General features: G+C 41.3%; 1 protein-coding gene across 1 annotated transcript in view; it reads left to right on the top strand.

The window, feature by feature from the left end:
- The window catches only part of PUDP (pseudouridine 5'-phosphatase), a 144,145-nt gene that overhangs the window by 34,203 nt on the left and 90,060 nt on the right, over window positions 1-19,882 (top strand). Inside the window, exon 2 of the mRNA XM_077815440.1 lies at window positions 8,699-8,917. Coding sequence (XP_077671566.1) covers window positions 8,699-8,917 — 219 coding nt within the window. The remainder of the gene's footprint in view (window positions 1-8,698; window positions 8,918-19,882) is intronic.

Here is a 19,882-nt window from a genome sequence, read left to right as displayed (position 1 = left end):
TCATTGCTGTCTGTGCAGTTGTTAGCCGACGGCCAAGGATGTTTGGTGAGGTGCCAGCTATGCCCGTTTATACCATCCGTGACTTTAACCGCTAGGACGCACTGTCCCTTCGCGGCGGGCAGCCCGGGCTAGGCTGAAGGATGCCCCAAGGTCCTAACCACCCGTGACTTTAACTGCTAGAGCTCAGAGCCCCTTCGCAGCGGGCAGTCAATACTGACTGACAGGTGCCCCAATGGCAGCACTAAGAGCCTCTCCACACCCGTGACTTTAACTGCTAGAGCTCAGAGCTCCTTCGCAGCGGGCAGCCAGGATTGACTGACAGGTGCCCCAAGAGTTTGCCCCGTGGAGGCGGCACAACTCAACGCTAGGCTCTTAGTACTCTCACCTAATGGCCAGGCTTTAGAGCCAAAACGGCTGAGGTTCTTTAATTGTGTTGGCTGCTTTACAGTAAACCAGAGAAAACAAGTCAGGCTTATGCACAAATGGTTACCAAAATTTATTAAGCTAGATTCTAATCATGTGGTTACAAAATTGCTAGTGCCTACTTATTTAAATGTAGAGATGTTACACACACAAACAAGTTACAAAACTGAAGCCACAATCCCAAAGGAAGAAAACAAAGTATAGAGCTCTATTTCAAATATGTGTACACTAAAGATAGGAGATCAGGTGTGGGTGCTTCTTACCCTCCTTGCATCTCTCGATTCCAGCGGTGCCAAGCCAGGATCGGTCACTCAATTCCGCGGAAAGACGAATAAGGGACAAGGCGTAGGGACCCTCTTAGCTGCAGAAGCCTTGGGAGGCTGTCACTTATCTGACCAGCAGATAGATAGTGAAAAGCACTCAAAAATCATGGTGCTGTAGGTCCCCTACTTATACCTCTGCACTCCTTTATTCTCTTTCTCCTTTCTTATGCCAAATTGAGGCTGGTCTGTCTGGGTGACGCCAGCTTTCGCAAGAGTAGTTTACACTTGCAAGGGAGAGAAACAATAAGTGTTGACTACTGGACATTTCTTTTATCAGGGTAAATATTTTCCCAACTAGGATGTTGGTGTGTGTGCATCACGCTATTTAGTAGGGGCTAAAAGCCATGTCTGTCACAGGGCCTCTGCCTGCTGTGAGCTTAATCGTTGTATCTGCCCCCAGAGGCACACCTGTGCTTCTCACAGCTTCAAAGGCTGTGCTGGAATATATGTTAAGTGCCCTGTTCCGGCTTCCTCCTGTGTTTCCAGCAATGCTGGTCTGAGGCGGGGGGGGGGGGGGGGCCTGGCTGTCTGGCTACAGCAGTTCACTGGTGGTTTTTTTTAAACTCCTGCGTCTTCTAGCACCGTTCTTAGGTTTGAAGATGTAACAGGAAAACACTGGTGCTGTCTGCACTAACACTTCTGCCATTTCTATCCCAAGTCGAGTTGCACAACCAATAAAGAAACAAGAGCTTTCCCCAAAAAGGCTGGTACAGATGCTAGTAGGGGAATTTTCAGAGAAAATGTTATGAGTGAAATGAGAAGTTATTCCTTAGCAATGCCTGGAGCTTTCCAATAGTCCATCTTGAATACTATCCTGTTTTCTGACAGTGTCTGGTGCCAGATGCTTCAGAGAGGATAAAACAGAACAGGGCAATTTATTGAGTTATCCATCCTCTCCTGTCTAGTATCAGCTGTCAGAGGTTTAAGGACACCGAGAGCATGGGATTGTGTCTCTGACCATCTTAGCTAATAGCTATTGATGGACATATCCTCCATGAATGTATCTTATTCTTTTTGGAACCCAGTTATACTTTTGGCCTTCACAACGTCCCCCGAGAATGAGTCCCACAGGTTGACTGTACATTTTGTGGAGAAGTACTTCCTTATGTATGTTCTAAACCTGCTGCCTATTCATTTCAGTGGGTTACCCCTGGTTCTCGTTTTATGTGAGGGGGTAAATAACACTTCCTTATTCACACTATTCATGATTTTATAGCCCTCTATCATAACATCCCTCAGTTGTCTCTTTTCTGAGTTGTACAGTCCCTGTCTTTTTAATCTCTCCTCAAATGGAAGCTGTTCCATACCCCTAATTGTTGTTGCTGTTGTCAGTACTTTTTCATGTGTGTGTGTGTGTATTTGAGATGGGGAAACCAGAACTGCATGCAGTGTTCAAGGTATGCGCATATAATGGATTTATATAGTGGTATGATATTTTCTGTATTATCTATCCATTTTGTAATGGTTCCTAACATTCTGTTAGCTTTTTTTACTTCTGCTGCAAATTGAGTAGATGTTTTCAAAGAACTATCCACAATGACTCCAAGATATTTTCTTGAGTGATAACAGCTCATTTAGACCCCATCACTGTGTATGTATAGTTGGGATTATGTTTTCCAGTGTGCATTACTTTGTATTTATGAACAATGAATTTCATCTGCCAATTTGTTGCCCAGTCTCCCAATTTTGTGAGATCTTTTTGTGACTCTTTGCAGTCAGATTTAGACTTACCTATCTTGAGTAATTTTGTGTTATCTGTAAACTTTGCCACCTCACTGTTTACCCGTTTTTACAGATAATTTATGAATATTTTGAGCAGCATAGGTTCTAGTACTGATCCTTGGGGGACATCATTACTTACCTCTCTCTGCTTTGAAAACTGATAATTTATTCCTACCCTTTGTTTGCTATCTTTAAACCAGTTACTGATCCATGAGAGGATCTTTCCTCTTATCTCATGACTGCTCTTGCGGCTTCCCTTTGCTTCCCCATCAGAAAATAATTTTCTGTAGGGAAGTAAAGAAATGTGCCAGGGACATAAATTCTGCACATGTGCAGTGGCGCAGCATTCCCCCAGGAGTAGGTTATGTAGCCCAACCTGTATACCGAGCCAAGCCCTGTCTTCCCCACTCGGGCCCTCTGCTCCTGCCATGGCCCTGGCCCACCCAGTGTGACTGACGTCTCCCAACCCAGCCCTCTTCTCTCTCTGTGGCCGGGTTTGTACCTTACCTTGCTCAAATGACTCCAAATTTGGAATGCTAATCCTATTTTGCATCCCCACATGGCACAGCAAATTTCAAGAAATCTAAATAAATGTGCAGGTTTTAGAGCACGTAAAGTTGTCCTTTAGACAGAAAGGCATTCTCATCCTGAACTTTAGGAAGCTCTGCAAGAATAATCTAGTTCTAGTAATATCTCTTTCTACGTTGAGTGTTGGGGAAAACACACTCGACACAGATGCTGTTTCTTGGTTATATTTTTATGATTTGATAGTTAAATTTATCCATATTTCCACCTTTTGTAGGATTCTTTTCTGATTTTCAGGTCATTAAAGAGTTCCTGATTGAGCCATATTGGCTTCCTACTTCCTGACTTTCCTTTGCATCAGGATAGACTGCAATTAATATAGTCTCTCTGAGAAACTACCAGCTCTCCTGAACCTTTTTTCCCTTAGATTTTCTTCCCATGGGACCTCACCTACCAGTCCTCTGAGTTTGTTAAAGTCTACTTATGTGAAATCATTGTCCTCTCAATCCTTCCTTTCCTTAGAATCATGAAATCTATCATTTTGTGATCTCTTTTACCCAAATTGTCTTTCATCTTCAGATTCGCTACCAATTCCTCCCTGTTGGTCTGAATCAAATCTAAAATGGCTTGCCCCTGGTTACTCCCCTCTGTTTTCTGAAACAAAAAGTTGTCCCCAATACATTCCAAGAACTTACTGGAAATTTTGTGTTTTGCCATTTTACTTTTCCAACATATGTCTGGTTGGTTAAAGTCCCCCCATTACTACCAGTTCTTTGGCTAGATGGAAGCCAGAAAGTAGGCCCTTTCCTCTTTTGGATCATATTTTCTATGAAAATTGTAGAGGTACTTGAAACCTTTGATTTGAACACAAAATTCTCCCTTCTGCATGCCATCTCTCTTCCTTCATTCCCCCCTCCTGGTCTCTCCCTCCAAAACACCTAAAACCTGGTGGAGTTTAGATTCTCGGATCCAGTTTGGGCCCATTTTTTTGTAAAGTGCACAGTTAAAATATTAAATTTAGTTAGAATTCAAGTGATAAACCAGATTCAGTGAAAAAGAACAAGCCATGGACATGTTTATTCAATCAAGACAACAGTACAGATGAACCAGGTCATACAAGCAAACAATAAAGCAAAACCTATAGCTAGGGCTCCGTGTTCGTCATGGAGGTCATGGAAGCCACGGATTCCGTGACTTTCCGCAATCTCTGTGACTTCTTCAGGGGCCAGTGTGACTGACCCCCAAGGCCGTCCAAGCAGCTGCCTTCCCCCCAACATCAGGCCCCTGGAGCAACCACCCCCAGCCACAGCCCCCCAGTTTCCCCCCTAGCAGCGGCCCCTCCAGACACGTCCCCCCCCACCCCCCCTCAGCGGTCCCTGCGCCCCCCAGCGGTGACCCATTTAAGATTTAGTCAGGGGTATATATAGTATTAGTCACGGGCTGTGAATTTTTGTGTATTGCCTGTGACCTGTCCATGACTTACTAAAAATACCCATGACTAAATCATAGCCATATCTATAGCTGAAGGAAGCTGGCGTGCCTATTAACCTTATCTTCTTGATAAACTGTAGATTAAGTTAAAATGTGTTGTAATAAATTAATAAAACAGGCAAAAAAAACTTAGATCCAGGCTTTATTCATTAATAAGTTACATTTTGCCATTTTCAAGTATCTTCCTGGATCACAGGCAATTGATAAAGAGGAGTTGCTTAGATACTACAATGATGTCAACCAATACACAACCCTAACCTGGCTAGATCTGGTCTTTTAATTCAGATTCTCTTTGGTGATTTCAACAGATTATAAACAATCATGTTTTACAGTATACTGTGACACAAGTCACCTCCAGGCTCTCCGGGTATGCTTCAGCATATTTTTCTGCTGGATCACAAATAGAGCAATCCAACACCTCTATAATTCTTGTCACTTTATCTGTATTTATTGTGACTGGCTTTTGCACAATGTAAGCAACAACTATGGAGTAGCCTTTCCTTCTTCTGTACAAGAAGGGTCACTATAAAAATGACTATGGAATGACTTTGTGGCTAGGGAATAAAATCACTCTTCCCCAGTGAAATGAAGTTGATGGGCAATACGTCATATTGACTACATCTAGGTAAAAGATATGAGATGGGATGAAGTTTAGAAGGACACAATTAACACAGGGAGGATTTTCAAAGGTATAAAGGGGAGCTAGGCACATAACTCCCATTGAAAGGCAAGAGGAGTTGAGCTTCCCCTTCGTGCCTTTGACACTCACACCTTAGTTTTATATAGAATATTTTACTTTCCATAGTTTGCATATGGTAAAATACAATTACTTTCCACACTCATACTGTCTTGCCATTTAGCTGGCTATGCATTTCTCCCCCATTTCCGCCCCTCCCTTCCCCAACCCCCCCCACCCCTCCCCAGCCCCTGCTTGTAATGGAACAAAAGCTAACCTGGCTGTAGTATGTTCAGCGCTTTTTTTGAGATACTCCCATGTCAGCATGGATAACAAAGCTAAGAGTACTGTTACTGTTGGATAGCTAGCTGATGTTGCAGAGTTCCCAGGGGAAGTTCACACATGTTTTTGTATTTTAAAAAAAACATGGAACTAATCATGTGTGTGTTTGTGACACCACACACACATTCTCATGGTTGGCTCTGTTGTGTTTTTTTTTTTTTTTTTTTTAACAAAAAAAATATACAAATTACAGGCACTGGGAGTCTTATTTTATTTATTTTTATTTAGATGTTGTCCCAGATTCTGACTGAAGATTAAGTCTGGGTTATTTCAGTTACTTTATTAATTGTGCTGTAGGGCTACAGGTTTGCCCATTGGAATAAAGCTTCCACACCTGTGTAAGACCCTTCCAAATTGCAGCTATGGGCACAGGAGGACCACAAGGGTTCTGTCTTCTTAAATCATGAAAATATCAGATGGAAAATCTTTTTGTTTTTTAAGAATTCATAAATTCATAATTTTACCTGAAGTCATGATATAAGAAACTAGGGATTCTTAGAATTTCCATTGCAGCCATTTGTCCAATGCCCAGGTTTTATCAAGGTTTAGGTTTCTTTTTTTTTCTAGTTGATCTCAATTTTATTTTATTTTATTTTTTAATTCTCAACAGATCAGAAACAAAGGAAAAACAGAGCTGTAACATCTTAAGCATTATCTTGTCAATTCATCTTAACCTCAACTTGCTGAGACCACCAACTGGTAGTGCCAAGTGAACAGTTTTTCTCCTTTCTCAAGCTATCAATCTGGACACCATTCATGGCCAACTCACTTGAATTTGTGCTGATCTGGAGCAGTATTGTGATATGTAACCTGTCTGCTTGGGGGCTACCCAAGATTAAATTAGTCATGCACTTAACTCTTTGCCCCCATCTACATTTGAATTGCTTAAGCAGCATCTGCAGCAAATGTTACAGATTTTTGTAGGCTGAGGGTTACTTCCTGACCTGTCTGCTAGACTGCTAGACTTCTAGACTCCTTAAACTACGATGGACCTTTACTGAACCCCTTTGAACTTCAGGTTCTCTTCTATTTACTGACACAGAATGCTGAAACCAAAGTGTCAGAAAAATCCTTTGTTTGTGCCGTGTATTCACTTTTTCCTACTGAGATGATAGGAAATATCCCATATGTTTCTCATTGATCTCAAATTAGAACCGTCTGCTGGTCTCAAGAAAAGCAAACTAGTGGAGTTGAGCAGCAAAGGAGTATGTTATGTGTCAGGCTGCTGCAGAGGGCAGGGACTGTATTGCTCACATTTGCTACCAACTCTTTAGTCTGTTCGCTAAGCTATCGCAATGGCAAAGCTTAGAATTGAAAGTTTCTGAAATATTCTTTTTTTCTCCATGATACTTAGCAGGACAGTGAGTGGAACACATTCTCATTCACAACTTGTACATTTTATTTTTCTTTTCTTAAAAATAATTTCCCAAACTAAAAGGAACAAGTTTATAAGTGTAACCTTGAATAGGAACTTTTTTTCATTAGGATCCAATCTAGAAATCATCTAGAGAGAATCTTCCAGCATGTTAGTATGGTAGATTTGTTGTTCTGAAAGTTCAAGCTCAAACTACAGATCCTGAAACTTTTAAATAAACTGTAGGTGAGAAACACACACTCAAAGTGAGGCAGGCTTGAGTTGGCGCTGAAGCGCGTATTGTACTGTGTAAAGACCTTTCTAGCCTCTCTCTTATATGTTAAATTATTTATTTTAATCAAGATCTTAGAAAAGTGGAAAACTGTCAAAGAGTCTCTGTTAAGTACATGCCAACTGCCCCATAAAGAGGAAACATTCTCTATAATTTCTTTCAGTGCATTTGAAAGATGTCTACAACTTTTCCCCAGATGTTGGCTGTAGTCTGTTCACATAGAAAGTACTGAAACATTTGAAAAACATATTGAGAAATTGTTCATTTAACTATTACCTTTGACTAAGTTAAAAGAAGGTGAAAGGTTTCTAGGCAAGGGAATGTATGAGGGAGAAAAATGAGAACATTTTGGGAAAGCAACCTATAGTGTTTAAGAGACTCTACTTTTAAAGGTACAGTTTATAATCTCTGCTTAAGAGGTGGGAACTAATATAATAGAGATATTACTAGCCACATTCTCTCTGACTAGATCTAATGTTATCAACCTTCCCCCTTCACTTTTCTAAACCTCGGAAAAGTTCTGTTCTTGGCAGGAGAGGGCGGGTATTTGTTTTTGTTTTTAAAACTATTCATATTTAAAAAGAAAAGCTTTGTCCCAAGGCTGAGTTTTTATATGCCAAGATATTGCCTGAAGTGACCTCTTACCATTAACCCCTGGAAACAGAAAGAGATGGGAGGGCAGGGCTATAGTGGAAACACAGTCAGATATAAATGTAGTGATGCCAGTGGCACTGTGATAATGACTATGGTATCTTTTGAAGGAACTCTGCAGCTGATGTTTAAAGACATTAAAATAACTTTTAAAATAAATTATTTGTTGTAATTTAAATTGAAGATGTAATGACATCCTTCAAGTACCAGATTTCCTTCTCTGTTTTTCTTTCTCAGGGATAGTCTACACTACCGCGCAGCTGCACTGCTGTAGCACGTCTGGTGAAGATGTGCCATGCCAATGGGAGAACCCTCTCCTATCAGCATAATACTCCACCTCAACGAAAGGCAGAAGCTAGGTCAGAGGGATAGCATCTCCTGCTGACATAGAGTGGTGTGGACACTGCTTTAAGTTGATGTAACTTAGATCACTCGGGGGTGGCTTTTTCACACCCTTGAGCAATGTAACTTACATTGACTTAGGCGATAGTGTAGATAAGCCCTCAGTTGAAGAATAAATATGATCTCTTAATTAAGATTTCTTTTCTTACATGTACTGTGTAGTAGCCCAGGCAGGATAGAGACAGTTAAACTGCAGGTCAATATAGTTCTTTATCGTGACCCACAGCACTTTCCTATAACATGGAAGTGTTGCCTTTGAAGAGTAAGAATACCTGATACTTGGTGTACTATGTGGATCTCGGCAGTCTGGCTGCACTTCTGTATTAAATACAAGGGCAGCTGTTATGAGTTCCATTTAGGGATATACTCTTGTGGCACCTAACAAATTGCCAATGTAACCCTCCAATTAGGCAAAGTTTGGGTGTTGTTAACATAAGAGCTTGGTTCTGATTCCAGCCTTGCGTATTACAAGTGCCTTTTCTTTCTCTTTTTTGCAGATACTGAGCATCTTTATACTACGGTTTTTCAAGAAATCTGTGAACGCTTTGGAAAGGCATATACCTGGGATTTGAAATCATTAGTCATGGGTAAAAAAGCATTGGAGGGAGCACAGATTATTCGAGATGTACTTGAGCTTCCAATGACCAAAGAGGAGCTACTGCATGAAAGTAAAATGAAGCAGGAAAAAATATTTCCTAATGCTGCATTGATGCCAGGTGTTTCTCTTCAATATTTAAATAACTGCATATGAAATTATTTAAACACTGTGACTATTGTATAGTTCTAAAACCTCCTTTCACAAAGCACTTTCTCTCACAGACCTGATTTCTTCACTCTTTCCTTGACAGGTTTTGCTAAAAATTTCCTGTTTACTTGGTAGAAAGGTACTGAGGATGCTGAGAGCTTTTTCATATACACTTGTGGAACAGCTGCTCTTAATACATATTTTAAAGAACAGAAAAACACATGGACAGGATAAATATGCACAAAGTTTATAAGTTTCATGATCTAGTCTTTGCTTTATAATATTTGAGAGTAGCTGTGTAATTCAACAAGTTTTTTTTAAGGTGTGTATGTGTATACACTCTAGTGTATTGTGTAAAATAATCAATATGCATGCCTTTACACAAAGGACAGACTTGTGTGTCTGTCCATGTATATATGTTGCGTATTCTGAGTTCTTGAACTTGTAATCTTGGTTCCATTAGTAACATTTTCTTTCATTTAAGTTTGTAGTATGTAATGGGGGAGGTGAAAAAACCCTAGGTAACAAGTTCAGGCATGCAAAAGAAGAAAACTCTAAACTAAGTTTGTTACCAACATAGAATGTAAAGTTAATGTTTCTGGAGCAAACAGCAGTATTTTATGGCAAAATATAATGAGAGAGGGCAGAATAGCCTAATTAATGTAAACATAACAAATATAACTTTTGGAACTTTCTGGATTTTGAATGTTTGGCCTTTCAGCCTTTATGGTGCACTACCAATAGTCTAGATTTTTTTTTTTTTTTGAGGGGTGGCTGTATTTATATCTAATTTCTTAATATCTTAAGAGGGCTGGGGGTAAAACGAGTGTGGTAGGGGTGGAGCTGGAGAGGGGAGCAAGTTTAAAAAACCAGAAACAGAAAATCTGGATATAATTTGTATATTCAACTAACACTCAGCTGGCCCTCAGCCCTCACTGTTGCTGCTCACAGATGCATCCCAGACGGGCTGGGAAGTGCACCTGGGCAGTATCAGAATTCAAGGCATGTGGTCACAACCAGAACTATCGCTGCATATCAATGTCAGGGAGCTGAGAGCAATTCCAGGCCCATCTTCAGGGCAAATGTGTCGCAGTACTGACAGACAACACCACAGTGATGTTCTATATAAACAAACAAGGTGGTGCTCACTCCTCTCCCCTGTGCCAGGAAACTCTCTGACTGTGGGACTTCTGTGTCACACACTGCAACCAGCTACAGGCCTCATATCTGCCGGTAGCACAGAACGAACTAGCGGATCACCTCAGCCGCTCATTCAACACTCACGAGTGGTCACTCAGAGCGGACATTGCCCTTTTGATCTTCCAGAGTTGGGGCTATCCTCTCATGGACCTGTGCAACAGGGAGCAACAGAAAGAGTCAGCTGTTCCGCTCCTTTCAGAACCACAGCCAAGGCTCCATAGCAGACACCTTTCACCTACCGTGGACGAGTCACCTGCTATATGCGTTCCCACCCTTCCCCCTCATAGAGCAGGTCCTCCTCAAGATCTGACAGGACAGGGATTCAGTGATCCTCATAGCACCAGCGTGGCCCCGACTGCTGAACCTATCAGTGGACAGGCCACTGGCCCTTCCTATGCTCCCGGACCTCATCACACAGGATCACGGCCAACTACAACACCCCAACCTGGAGTCCCTCCACCTCATGGCGTGGAAACTCCATGGCTGAACCAGCTTGAACCAGCTCGGACTCTGTTAGGGAAGTTCTGTTGGGGAGCAGGAAGCCCTCCACTCACACAACATACCTGACAAAATGGAAGTGTTTCTCCATTTGGTCCATACAGAAAGATACCTCCCCGTAGCAAGCCTCTATTCCCCTTGTGCTAGACTACCTCTTGTACCTGAAGCAACAGGGGTTTGCCATACCATCTATTAAGGTACACCTGGTGGCCATCTTGGCCTTCCATCCGGGTGTGGCGGGCAGGTCAGTCTTAAGCAATCCCATGGTGGGCCACTTTATTAAGGGCTTGGATAGGCTTTAGCCCCAGGTAAGGCAGCCCGTTCCCCAGTGGAATCTTAACCTGTTCCTTTCCGGACTCATGGGTCCCCTTTCAAGCCCCTTGCAACCTGCCCCTTATCCTACCTTTCCTGGAAGGTGGCCTTTCTGGTGGCCATAACCTCGGCCAGAAGGGTCTCCGAGCTCAGAGCACTAATTTCTGAGACCCCCTACGTGGTCTTTTACAAGGACAAGGTGCAGCTATGCCCTCATCCAGCATTCCTACCCAAGGTAGTATCGTAATTACATGTTAACCAGGACATATTTCTACTGGTATTCTTTCCTAAACCTCATGCCAGCGACAATGAGTGGGCACTCCATTCCCTGGATGTCAGGCATACCCTAGTCTTCTACATTGAACGCACAAAGCCATTTTGTAAGTCACCAGAGGTTTTTATTGCAATCACCGAGAGGATGAAAGGGCTTCCCATCTTGTCCCAGCACATCTCTTCATGGATCGTTTCCTGCATCAGAACACGCTTTGACCTGGCTAAGATCCCAGCCCCAGTGTTGACGGTGTATTCCACAAGGGCCCAGGCCTCTTCCGCTGCGTTCCTCGCACAGGTCCCCATTCAGGACATATGCATGGCAGCAACGTGGTCTTCCATCCACTCCTTCATTCACACTATGCCATGATTCAACAGGCAAGGGAAAATGTGGCCTTCAGCAGGGCAGTACTGCAATCAGCAACTCGGTGAACTCTGACCCCCTCCTCTTTCGAAACTGCTTGGGAGTCACCTATTGGAATGGACATGAGCAATCACTCGAAGAAGAAAAGACGGTTACTTACCTTTTGTAACTGTTTTTCTTCAAGATGTGTTGCTAATGTCCATTCCAAATCCCTTCTGCCTCCCCTCTGTGGGAATATTCTGTCAAGAAGGAACTGAGCAGGTGGCAGGTCAGCAGGGACCTATATACACCACCACAAAGGCACCACTCCAGGGGGCTCCTCAGCTGACCCAACGGGTCCCCTAGGGTAAAAATTTCCGATGATCGTGCATGCAGCATGCGCGCACACACACCTATTGGAATGGACGTGAACAACACCTCTTGAAGAACAACAGTTACGAAAGGTAAGTAGCCGTGTTTTCTCATAGCAACTTTCAAAGTTGGAGAACATAGAATAACATAAAAGTCAATTAAGCAAATAAATAAATAATATTTTTTTTTAAAAGAAAAGCTTTCTTACCCCACCAGCCCAAACAGGATTCATTTTTTTATCTTCTCCTTTATTTTTTGGCTATTTGTTTTTTACTTGGACTCATCAAATTGGTGTTGGCTTAGTTTTCCTTCTTGAAGGGAATGATAGCTTTGACCTCCTGGGTCTTGTTAACTGGAGAATGACCAAAACTGGCTTGTCAGCTGTTTTGTACAAGTAATAAGAAAGTCAGTAGTGTTCTGGATTGTGGAATAAGTGAGTTCTTTAAAAAGGGAACTGTTTGCCAAATAAATGTAGAGGAATCTGAAATATCTCTACATCCCTTACATCTCTTTAAAATTGTAAATCTCATTTGCATTTAGACAATTTGGGGTCAGAGCTGAAGGCTGAACTAATTTAATGAAATAATTTGTCTTTCATTCTTGTCAAACTTTTATGTAGGCAGAAAGAAAATGTCTGATTTAACACGTGGATGAGGATCTATGTTGTCAAAAAATGATAGAAAAGGTTCTCATCTAGTGGACTTGTGAAAATGTTCTGCACAGATTTAAATATCAAGCTAATAGGCAGCTTCTCAGTATGTCAGAAACATATGGGACAATATGTTCAATTATTAGAATTTCTTTCCTACTCTCTGAGGTGTCTAGGAGCAGCCCCTTTGAGTAGCAACCCCATGACAAGGAGGCTCTGAAGGATGGTATTATAAGTGAAGGAGTAAAATATGGAGGAGATTCTCAATTGCCCCATCAGGGACATGGAGGTCTACCTCAGAAAAACTATATTCCTTGAAAAGAACACAACAATCTACAAAAAATAGCATGAAGCTGAAAGGCAAGACACATAGTAAAGTGTAAGACAGTTCTTCTGTGCTATATTTTAAAGCTAATTATAAAAGTAAAGTATATTTAATAGACTACAAATGAAAATTTCAAAAGTCACTTAGATGCTTAGGAATCTAATCCATGGAATTTAAGGTCCTAAATCCCGTTTGCTGTTGAAAATGTTAATCCATTGGTCTGCTTTCAGATTCTGTCTTAGGTTAGTTTCTGCTGACCTTCACAAGTGGGTTGAATTACGGTTACTGCCATGAAGGGAGTCAACAAGCCCATTGCCATTTTGCTGCCAACCAGGCAGCAAAGGTAGCTGTGAGCTTTTTGACTCCCTTCGGCAAATGACATCTTTATTTTTAAAAAATACTGATTTTGTGTGTGTGTGCTCCCATTTCTATTTTTCTTAAGTCTTCTTTATCTCAGTCATCGTTCTGCTCTCTTCTCCAAGCAGCACTGAGTTCCTTGGGAACTGCTAACTGGGTTATTAACAAAACGGCAGATCTGAAGAAAGAGAAGAAAAGTCACTTTACCCATTCTCGAAATGCCATGGCAAGGCACAGGAAAACTAACTCATGGGTGAAACTCCTTGTAAGATGTAGAATCTATAGTGATTTTTTTTCTGATCCCACAAGTGAGCAAAACGGTCAAATTGTTTCTAACAAAATATATTTTTGTTGAAAAATTGCTTCTTTGAAAACTAAATATTTTCTAAAATTTTCTTTTTTTTAATCATTTATTTTTATATAACTCCAAACAACAGCAACAACAAAAAATTGTTATATCCTTACCACCTCCTTTCTTCATTTGCATACTTACCTTAAAAACTAACATGACCAATCAAGGAGTATTGTAATACAATAGGTAATGTATTATTTGTATGTAATAAGTGCTTGGTAAGTGTTCATATACAATAAGTCTATATTAATGCAAATATGGTAAAACTCCTTAAACTTCTTTGATGTTCATCAAGCTATAACTTTTCCATGAGCTTGGGTGGCTCGTTTCAGCGAGAACATGTCTTCATTAATTATGGGTAGCTACAATATAAGGCTATTCACAGTGGTAGTCCAAAATAGCAAAACTTCATAGATTCATAGTCTGTAAAGACATAATGGATCATTATGGTCATCTAGCTAAACCTCCTGTGTAAAACAGGCTACAATACCACCGTCAATTAAATTCCTATTTGAACAAAAGCTTTTTTTTTTTTTAAATCCATTCTTGATTTAAATTTTTCCAGTGATGGAGAATCCACCACAACACTTGATTAATTCTTGCAATGATTAATTATTGTTTTTGAAAAACTGCCTTATTTCTAGTCTGAATTTGTCCTGCTTTGACTTCCAACCATTGGAACTTATATCTTTGGATAGTTTATATCTTTGTTAGTTTAAGAGCCTTCTATTATCAAATTTCTTTTCCTCGTGTTATGCTAGACAGACTGAGTTTCTTGAATCTTTCACTTTAAGGCATATTTTCCAATCTTGTAATCAGTATAGTGGCTCTTCTGTGAAACCTTTCAAATTTTTCAGCTTTTTTATGAATTGTGGACACAGAATTGAACACAGTATTCCAATTGTAATTGCAGCACTGCCAAATACAGAAGTAATATAACTTCTTTATTTCTACTCGTGAGTTCTCTGTTTATATATCCAATTATTTCATTAGTCCTGTGGCCACAACAGTGTACCGGGAGCTCACATTCAGCTGATTATACGCTGTGACTCCCAAATCTTTTTCAGAGTCACTCCTTCCCAGGATATAGTCCCCCATCCTGCTTGGCCTACATTCGTTGTTTCTAGTTCTGTGACTTTACATTTGGCTGTAGTAAAACTGTGTTTGCTTTTGCCCAGTTTATAAAATAATCTGGATCACTCTGTATCAGTAACCTGTCCTCTTCATTATTTACCACTTGCCCAAACTTTCAGTGAAGATTTTATGTTTTCTTCCAGGTCTAACTGGTGAAAATGTTAAATTGCATAATCCTGAGAACTGATCTCATTGGAACCCCACTAAAACGCACCCTTTCAATGATGACTCCTCAATTTACAATTACATTTTGAGACGTGTCAGTTAGCTAATTTTTAATGCATATAATATATTCCATGTTAATTTTGTCTCGTTATAATTTCTTAATCAAAATGTTGTGTAGTAGTAAGTCAAATGTCTTACAGAAGTCTAAGTATGGTTACATTAACACAATTGCCTTTAGCAATCAAACTTGTAATCTCATCAAAAAAGATATCAAGTTAGTCTGACAAGATCTATTTTCCATAAAACCATGTTGATTGGCATTAATTATATTGCCTTTCTTAAATCTTTATTAATCAAGTCCCATATCAGCTGCTCCATTACTTTTGCTTGGGATCAATGTCAAGTTAAAACTTTTCAGGATTTCACCAACTTTTTTAATTAAAGCCGGAATTACCTCTTGGAGCTCTGGCAACTTGGACAGTCAAAAACGTTATTGACCAATCATAGTTAGATCAAATTGTGAACACAGCCATAGAATCTCTTTAAAAAAAAAAATTAGGAGAGTCCATAGGAAAAACTAAAACCTTGTTAAATTTATATAATTTAAAAAATTAGATCTCTTAACTAGACCTCTGGAAATGTTCACATCAATAAAACAAAATGTATAGCCAATTTAACATACTGCCAAGGTCCCTTTTCCACCTGCTTTTAGATTGGTAGAAACATGAACTTGCAACAGTGCTCCCTTGACTGTACAAAGTCATTCTTCTGATCCCAAAGCCCTAAAGTTGGGTATAGTTTATTTCTTACATAATTTATATTCTCTGTGTGAGGGAACATATTGTCACTATAAATTGTACTTAACTTCATGGGGCCCGTGAGTGAGTGCAAGGAACATTCTTGCATTGCCCTTTACATACATATTATCACATAGTGTGGCACATTGTGCAGGATGGAACTTGTTATTTTAGCAGTTTATTAAACCTCAAATTGTCTCCTGCTAATCTAGGCTTGGTTTAGGCCTAGGAAATATCAGCTTGACAGAGCTGTCAAGATGTACCAATGACACTTTTTCTTTTTTATATTTCTGACTTGTTACAGGTGTAATTAGCAGTCATTGCAGTTATGTAAGTTAATTTATGGGATGAATGGGGTAGTTCTTGAAGGGGTGTTGGAAAGGGGAAGAATCCTACTTGGAACATGGACTCAACTGCACTCTGAGAAGAATCTTTGCTATTGTTTAAAGTGCAGGAAAGTGAGAAAGATGCATTAGTTACTAGCAGCTAGTTACTTCCTTGGCTTGGAAATAGATTAATTTCCAGCTCTATTTTATATATATATATCTGAGAATAGGAATAGTCGTAGAAATATAGGACTGGAAGAGACTTTGATAGGTCATTTAGTCCATCCCCTGCATTTAGGTAGGATTCAGTAGTATCTAGACCATCCCTCACAACCATCCCTGACAGGTGTTTGTCTAACCTGTTCTTAAAATTTTTCAGTGGTGGAGATTCCATATCCTCCCTAGCTAATTTGTTATAAAGCTTAGCTACCCTTACAGTTACAATGTTTTTCCTAATGTCTAACGTAAATCTCTCTTGCTTCAATTTAAGCCCATTACTTCTTATCCTGTCCTCAGTGGTTAAGAAGAACAATTTATCAGCCTCTTCTTTATAACAACCTTTTACCTACTGAAAGACTGTTATCCCTCCTCAGTCTTCTCTTTTCTGGACTAAACCCAGTTTTTCCAATCTTTCTTTGTAGGTCATGTTTACTAGATCTTTAATCATTTTTGTTGCTCTCCTCTGGACTTTCTCCAATTCATCCACATCTTTTCTGAAGTATGGTACCCAGAACTGGAAACAGTACTCCAAGTTGAGGCCTTATCAGTGCTGAGCAGAGTGGAAGAATTATTTCTCTGTATGATGGTCCCTATGTGTGTTCCATATGTGGGATACGCATGCACACTATGCACCTGAATCAGGAATTTTTTGTAAGCAGTGTCCTTTGGCCTGCATGCACACCATAGCTCTCCTTGTGCTCCGACCCGCGGCCATAAAAGGCCATAAAAGGTGGTGCAGGCACACGCCCCTCCAGTTTCTTCTTACCCCCTCAGGAAAGGTAAGTAGCAGAATACGGACCCTGGACTTCAGGAAAGCAGACTTCAACTCCCCCAGGGAACTGATGGGTAGGATCCCCTGGGGGAATAACATGAGGGGGAAAGGAGTCCAGGAGAGCTGGATATATTTCAAGGAATCCCTGTTGAGGTTACAGGGACAAACCATCCCGATGTGTCGAAAGAATAGTAAATATGGCAGGAGACCAGCTTGGCTTAACGGTGAAATCCTTGCGGATATTAAACATAAAAAAGAAGCTTACAAGAAGTGGAAGATTGGACAGATGACCAGGGAAGAGTGTAAAAATATTGCTCGGGCATGTAGGAATGAAAACAAGAGGGCCAAATCACACCTGGAGCTGCAGCTAGCAAGAGATGTTAAGAGTAACAAGAAGGGTTTCTTCAGGTATGTTGGCAACAAGAAAAAAGCCAAGGAAAGTGTGGGCCCCTTACTGAATGAGGGAGGCAACCTAGTGACAGAGGATGTGGAAAAAGCTAATGTACTCAATGCTTTTTTTGCCTCTGTCTTCACGAACAAGGTCAGCTCCCAGACTGCTGCACTGGGCAACACAGCATGGGGAGTAGTGGCCAGCCCTCTGTGGAGAAAGAGGTGGTTCGGGACTATTTAGAAAAGCTGGATGTGCACAAGTCCATGGGGCCGGATGCGTTGCATCCGAGAGTGCTAAAGGAATTGGCGGCTGTGATTGCAGAGCCATTGGCCATTATCTTTGAAAACTTGTGGCGAACGGGGGAAGTCCCGGATGACTGGAAAAAGGCTAATGTAGTGCCAATCTTTTAAAAAGGGAAGGAGGAGGATCCTGGGAACTACAGGCCAGTCAGCCTCACCTCAGTCCCCGGAAAAATCATAGAGCAGGTCCTCAAGGAATCTATTCTGAAGCACTTACACGAGAGGAAAGTGATCAGGAACAGTCAGCATGGATTCACCAAGGGAAGGTCATGCCTAACTAATCTAATAGCCTTCTATGATGAGATTACTGGTTCTGTGGATGAAGGGAAAGCAGTGGATGTATTGTTTCTTGACTTTAGCAAAGCTTTTGACACGGTCTCCCACAGTATTCTTGTCAGCAAGTTAAAGAAGTATGGGCTGGATGAATGCACTATAAGGTGGGTAGAAAGTTGGCTAGATTGTCGGGCTCAACGGGTAGTGATCAATGGCTCCATGTCTAGATGGCAGCCGGTATCAAGTGGAGTGCCCCAAGGGTCGGTCCTGGGGCCGGTTTTGTTCAATATCTTCATAAATGATCTGGAGGATGGTGTGGATTGCACCCTCAGCAAATTTGCAGATGATACTAAACTAGGAGGAGTGGTAGATACGGTGGCAGGTAGGGATAGGATACAGAGGGACCTAAACAAATTGGAGGATTGGGCCAAAAGAAATCTGATGAGGTTCAACAAGGATAAGTGCAGGGTCCTGCACTTAGGACGAAAGAATCCAATGCACCGCTACAGACTAGGGACCGAATGGCTAGGCAGCAGTTCTGCGGAGAAAGACCTAGGGGTGACAGTGGACGAGAAGCTGGATATGAGTCAACAGTGTGCCCTTGTTGCCAAGAAGGCCAATGGCATTTTGGGGTGTATAAGTAGGGGCATAGGCAGCAGATCGAGGGACGTGATCGTTCCCCTCTATTCGACATTGGTGAGGCCTCATCTGGAGTACTGTGTCCAGTTTTGGGCCCCGCACTACAAGAAGGATGTGGATAAATTGGAGAGAGTCCAGCGAAGGGCAACAAAAATGATTAGGAGTCTGGAATACATGACTTATGAGGAGAGGCTGAGGGAACGGGGATTGTTTAGTCTGTAGAAGAGAAGAATGAGGGGGGATTTGATAGCTGCTTTCAACTACCTGAGAGGTGGTTCCAAAGAGGATGGTTCTAGACTATTCTCAGTGGTAGAAGATGACAGAACAAGGAATAATGGTCTCAAGTTGCAGTGGGGGAGGTTTAGGTTGGATATTAGGAAAAACTTTTAAACTGGGAGGGTGGTGAAACACTGGAATGCGTTACCTAGGGAGGTGGTAGAATCTCCTTCCTTAGAAGTTTTTAAGGTCAGGATTGACAAAGTTCTGGCTGGGATGATTTAATTGGGGATTGGTCCTGCTTTGAGCAGGGGGTTGGATTAGAATGACCTCCTGAGGTCCCTTCCAGTCCTGATATTCTATGATTCTATGTGAGTTGAAATCTTTGATGTCATCAGCTCCCTTTTTACTGCATCATTGCAGTAAGGTATTATACAGAGATAGTTTTAGTAGTCTCTGTAGTATACTCTACAAAGTATAGTTAGATAGTTCTTTCCCCCACTTCTTTCCCACCCAGGGACATTGTCACCCTGAGTAGTTTTGGATTATGCCCTGTGTCCCCAGGTTAAAAAATTGCTTCCTTCCATTGCTCCTTTTTGGTGAGTAACAAACATCAGTACTTCCTCTGCTGCCTAGGTGAGTCTCATATTTCTATTAAGTGCAGCATCTTTTCCCCCCAGAACTCATGATGGTTGGGAACTAACACTCAGAAAATATCTCCTGGAGAAGACTATGAAGCTCCAATGAGATCTGGTCTGAGGGACCTCTCCTTCCTGCCCCATACATCAGTCTCACCAAGCAGAGGCTAAGACTGTTAAGCCTAAAAAAAGGCTTCACATGAGAGCAAATGGCACTTTCATAGATACAAGGACAAGCCATCTTAATCTAAGACTGCTCCAAAGAGAGAGGATCACTCCCTGGCCCCATCAAAGTTGGCGCATATGGGGACTAAGGGTTTAGGTCTAAGTAAATATAGCCACTCAGTCCCTAGGGAAGCACACAAGGATATGACTCCAATGGTGAAGGC

This window comes from Eretmochelys imbricata, chromosome 1 (genome assembly GCF_965152235.1).
Source record: "Eretmochelys imbricata isolate rEreImb1 chromosome 1, rEreImb1.hap1, whole genome shotgun sequence".
NCBI classification, from domain to species: Eukaryota; Metazoa; Chordata; order Testudines; family Cheloniidae; genus Eretmochelys; species Eretmochelys imbricata.
The sequence above is the reverse complement of the archived record's forward strand: the minus strand, read 5'-3'. Positions and strand labels throughout refer to the sequence as shown.